General features: G+C 36.9%; 1 protein-coding gene across 1 annotated transcript in view; it reads left to right on the top strand.

The window, feature by feature from the left end:
• The window catches only part of Kr-h1 (kruppel homolog 1), a 13,856-nt gene extending 10,080 nt beyond the window's left edge, over window positions 1-3,776 (top strand). Inside the window, exon 2 of the mRNA XM_018508437.1 lies at window positions 1,257-3,776. Coding sequence (XP_018363939.1) covers window positions 1,270-3,003 — 1,734 coding nt within the window. The 5' untranslated portion in view covers window positions 1,257-1,269 and the 3' untranslated portion in view covers window positions 3,004-3,776. The remainder of the gene's footprint in view (window positions 1-1,256) is intronic.
• The last annotated feature ends 1,799 nt before the right edge of the window (window positions 3,777-5,575 follow it).

Genomic DNA, 5,575 nt, shown 5'->3' with positions numbered 1-5,575 from the left:
TAGTAAAAATTCCGATAAAAAAAGTAACTTAAAAGTAACTTAAAGTTACTTTTTCAGTAACTGTAACTGTAACGAATTACTTTTCAGAGTCAATAGCTTGTAACGGTAATTAATTACTTTTTGAAAGAAAAAAACTGTAACTGTAATTAATTACTTTTACAAAGTAACTTTCCCATCCCTGCATTATGTGGTCTATCAATAAGAGAGCACAAAACAATCTTAATCCAACCCAGGTTGGTACAAAATCATTCGGGCCGAAAACGCTATATGATTTCTGAGAACACACATGACGGTTACAATTCTTCTAAAGGGCGAGTAAAAGCAAAATGCGTGCTCCAAAATTTGGAAGTCTCCAGAAGACTTGCTAATTCGATGTGCATTTATCTTCTTATGACTTTTGGTTGTTTTTATCTCTTACAAGAAGCGTCATCTAGTGGCAGGATTGCATATTTATATGTATAAGGCCTCTTCACATTTGGAATACTTCACGTATTCCAGATAGTACAGTCAGTACAGAATGTTCGAAAAAAATTCTTTTCTTTATTCCCGACTTACAAAGTAAATTCCTGTTTCATCCCATTTCTGTTTTAAAACTATATTCCCGAAAGTTCCAAAAAATTTTATTTTTATGTTACCAATTGTGAGCTCTTTTTTCAGATTCAAAGGATATTCTTTTTCGAGAGAGTCCAGGTTTAGCGCATAGTGCAATAGCACACATCTACTCATATCGGCCGGTGCCTAGATGTAACTTTTCACTGCTTTACCAATAAGAATATTTTATTTTAAATTGACCAATTAGCGATGTGTGCTATTGGAACTCTCTCTTTTTTTCTAATCTTTCTCTATTCTTCAATTTTGTAGAAGCATAAATCGTACTTTGATTTTTATATAAATTAAGTATTGCTTTTATTAAGTATATCGATCACACACAAGCCAATTGCGCACAAGTCAATCACAGCGCTAGAAAAAAAAACTCCCTACGCAGAAATCGCAGTGATTGGCAGTGGACAATTGCAGTGTGTAAGTGAACTATTCCCGCTTTTATTTAAGGTAACATATACAAACATGCATATAAATAGATATATGTATATTTTTGAGTACTTTTTTAGTTCATTTTAAAAGATTATAGATATTAAATCAATTGTACTATGATATTGCCAAATCATACAATGTGAAACACGAGTTACGAAACATCCACGTAAACGAACAAAAAAAAATGATTCTACAAATCGATCTTTTAAATATTTTTATTTTAGTCTTCCGCTCTCGATGTTGGACTACTGTCAGATGAAGTCTGTGCCGTCAAATCCAGTGATGTCAATTTCGGCGCCGGGTAGCATGACTGCCAGCTTAGAAACGATGAGTTCGGTGAAAAGCTTGGTGTGCAGTCCGGATCTCACAATGTTCGCGACCACGCCGGGGTGCAGCGGAGTTGAAGCCGCAGATCTGGCCAGTCCAACGGTGGAGATCGGAAAATATCAGTGTCTACTCTGTCAGAAGAGCTTTACGCAGAAGAACGTATATCAGAGTCACTTGAGGTCGCATAGTAAGGAGAGCGAAGATCCATATCGCTGTAACATCTGCGGCAAGACGTTTGCGGTACCGGCGCGACTGACGCGTCATTATCGCACCCATACTGGCGAAAAACCGTACCAATGCGAGTACTGCAACAAGTCGTTCTCGGTGAAGGAAAATCTCAGCGTACATCGGCGTATCCACACGAAGGAACGGCCGTATAAGTGCGACGTGTGTGGACGCGCGTTTGAACATAGTGGCAAGCTACACCGTCACATGCGCATTCATACTGGCGAACGGCCGCACAAATGCACCGTATGTGCTAAAACATTCATACAAAGCGGCCAGTTGGTAATACACATGCGCACGCACACCGGTGAGAAGCCGTACGTGTGCAAATCGTGCAAAAAAGGTTTCACCTGTTCCAAGCAGTTGAAAGTGCATACGCGCACCCACACTGGCGAGAAACCTTACACTTGTGACATTTGCCGCAAGGCATTTGGCTACAACCACGTACTCAAGTTGCACCAGGTGTCGCATTATGGCGAAAAGGTGTATAAGTGCACAATTTGCAATGAGACTTTTGGTTCCAAGAAGACAATGGAGTTGCATATCAAGAAGCATCCGGAATCGCCGGCATCCATCACTTCCACTATTACAGACAGCGACATCTCACCAACGGCGATCGCTTCGCCAATCGAACCGGATGTTGAGATTTCTCAGAGCGGCGGTGGTGACGGTGGCAGTAATAGTAGCAACCTTGACCCAGCCACAGTCCCAGCGATTCTAGATTTACCGGATATCGCTGTTGACGATAAGGAAAACCTGAAGACTGAAGAGGCCTATTCGGATTCGACATCGAACGCTTACACTGTTCAACGCGACTTTGGATACTACCTTTATTCCGGCAACAGAGAGCAGCAGTATTCACAACCAATAGTAACATCGCCATCGAGTACGGTAGAACCCGTCGTGTTCGCTGATATCGACGAGAAGCGCTTTCAAGCGAGCGTGGTAGTAAGTGCGCCGATGGAACCAATGACTCATCATGTGTTTTTCTATCCCGAACCAGTGTATGCTAGTTTCGGTTTAACCACCAATAGCGGTGTTCATCTCGATACTACCGATTGCTCATCTCTTTTGAATTTGCCGGGTAACGACGCGCGCCGAAGGGTTGAGGCTGCCTTAGAAGCGGTTGAGGAAGAGCGACAAAGACAAGAATATGGTGCCAGGATTGTCAAAATTGATCGAGATCCGTTACTCACGCCACCGTGTAGTAATCCTGAGAGCCCAGCATCGTCACCTGACTTGGCCTTGGATCTAGTGATACCACCACGGGAAACGTTAATTTTGCCGCCCAGGAAACGTAGCAAGATGATTCTTCAATCCATGGAGAGCGAATATAGGAATAACGGTGGTAGTGGTGGCAGCCTAATCACGGCTTCACAGAGGCAAAATTCTGTCATTCAATTTGCGCGAGCTTCATAGTGAATGTGTCGGAGCTGTTAGAAAAGCTTTGTGAAATCGCTTTGAAAGTCACTTTAAAAATTGAAAAGGATGATCTCCTAGAAAATGTTTTACTTTGATAAGATCAAGATCGAAAATTGGAAGAAATGTCGATTTGTGTGTGAGTTTCTTCGGTCAAGACAAATTTGAGTGCAAGGAGTACGTAGAAATTGTCAAGAATTTCACTGATATTCCAATGTTAAATGAAAATAATTGCAAAACGCACGAGCGATGAATTTTTATCTTGTTAATTGCGATACAAAACTGCATTCGGCATATACGGAAGCTCTCCATTTTCAGAATTAGGAGTGAAAGCTCATGTGCCTCTTCGATGAAACCTAAATGTAACGCAAGTGAATCGCAACTCAGTGTTTTAACTTTCCATTCGCAATCAGTATGAGAAGACTAATTACATGAAGTTAGCTCAGCAATCAAAACCGCGTTTGTTACTTAATAACATTTAATAGCAATTAACGCAATCCATGTACTGCATATATTTTCCTAACGGTTTACGAGCGAAAACACTCGTAATTACCTTCTTGACCTTGTTCGATAGCTCCTTGATCTTTTGAGGCTTTAACATTACGTGTATGTTGGATGCGTGGAACATAAAGAGAAAAAGATTGGATATATTACTAGATTGAGAGAAGATCGCACTGATCGCGAGCGTGCATGATGAGGTAGCAGTGCGTATGCTATTAAAATAACCTTGTTAAACTAAATTTTTAGGAAAATTTAGATAATTTAAAAAAAGAAAAAATTATTATAAAAAACAGAAACCCTTTTATGGAAATTAGAATGTTAATTTTAAAACATATTGTCATATACGATATGTATGTACACGCGTATACTTATGCCTCTTTAAAGCTTTATTAAAAATTTTTATTGTATTTAATTTAAATGCTATTAAAATATATTTATATTTATATTTATTTTATATATATGTGTTATCTATATTTTAAATATATATATGGTAGATTTATTGTAAGAGGGGGGTTATATCTTTTTAACATTGTGCGATTCGTATACAGCAGCCGAGTAACACAAGCATCTGATACACAATGTTTAGTATTAAACAGAGCCACTTACTCAGTAAATGTATTTGCAATATTGGTGGTTCATTTAAGTATAAGAGAAATATTAGAATGGCTATGGGATATTTGGCTACTTAAAATTAACTACATTGTACGGTAGTTATTGCCAACAAATTAAAATTATAAATTCAAAACAACGCTTTGTTTTTAAAAAAACTGTATTCCTGACTAAATTCTGAGACATTTTTCTTACAAAACTTTGCCATGTTTAATCTTTAAACTACAAAAGAAAAGAGTTCGTTACTAATCGGATACAAAAAATTGATAACAACGGCGCATTTCATCGATAGATTTATCATGAACTGCAGAGATACTACCTATATAAGTGTGCGTGTCTAATGGTCTGAACCGATCGGTAATAAACTATTTCCTTCTGTAATTAAAAAATTAAACTTCAGACACACAAAGTTTTACAAGAAGAAAAGTTATTACAGAATTTAAACGGGAATATGTTATTTTTTAAGACAAGGAATTGTTTTGAATAACTCTGTATAGCGATCAGTAATCAACGTACAAAATGATTAAAATTATATTTAAATGGTTAGTCAACTTTTTGAGATAACTATTGATCACATAACTGCCGAATATTATGGTCAACAATTGATCAACATTACGCAATTATCGACTAATGTAATATAATATGGAAGAAAGTGTTGAAAGTGTAAAAATTGACGTCTGAGTATTTATTTGTTGAGCGCAAAGCAAAGAATTGCTGTAACTCGGACTTTACACGTATTACCTCATCGTTGCACGCAAGCGACGTTTGTTTTTTTTTTAATAATTTACATGTCCGCTCGCACGCGTGCTATTGACTAGCCCTTCGCCATGGCGAATGCACGCTCGCAAAGATTAGATATCTCTCTTGCCAGCCTTAACAAGACTGACTCAGTCTACCTCGTTAGCATCACAATTCGATTCACAGGGAGCTGTCAGTGAGTGTCGATATCATCATCATCATCATCATCATCATCGGTTGAATATTCGCTAACTGAGTAAGAGCAGACGATAGATTTAAGGTCATGTATTTTTTAGCATGTACATTATTTTCGGTAGTTTATGTATTACATAATTTTATAAAAGTGATACACATGATGAATCTGCCTATGTGATCTTAATTTGAAATCCTAAAGTGAAAAAATTTAATTTATTAAAGATTTAAAAAAAATTAACAACTTTTATAATAATTCTTTTCATGGTTAGAAAATTAAGAATTTTTTTTACAAATAATTGATTTTTTCAAAAATTAGCTTGTACAGAATAAATGTATTCCATTCAACATTACGTTAATCAATTTATATTGTAATACAGTTAAAAGTTGTAATATAAGTACAATTTGCATAATGACGATATAACTGGAATTTCTCGTAAATCAAACGTTTGGATTAAATTTTTATTTGTTTTTGATCGGGAAAAGATCGATTTTTTTCGCAGATCTTGCAGCTACTTTACCAAAATTTCAA

Source organism: Trachymyrmex cornetzi, unplaced genomic scaffold (genome assembly GCF_001594075.2).
Source record: "Trachymyrmex cornetzi isolate Tcor2-1 unplaced genomic scaffold, Tcor1.1 scaffold1094, whole genome shotgun sequence".
Lineage (NCBI taxonomy): Eukaryota > Metazoa > Arthropoda > Insecta > Hymenoptera > Formicidae > Trachymyrmex > Trachymyrmex cornetzi.
This window is presented reverse-complemented; position numbering and strand designations above follow the sequence as displayed.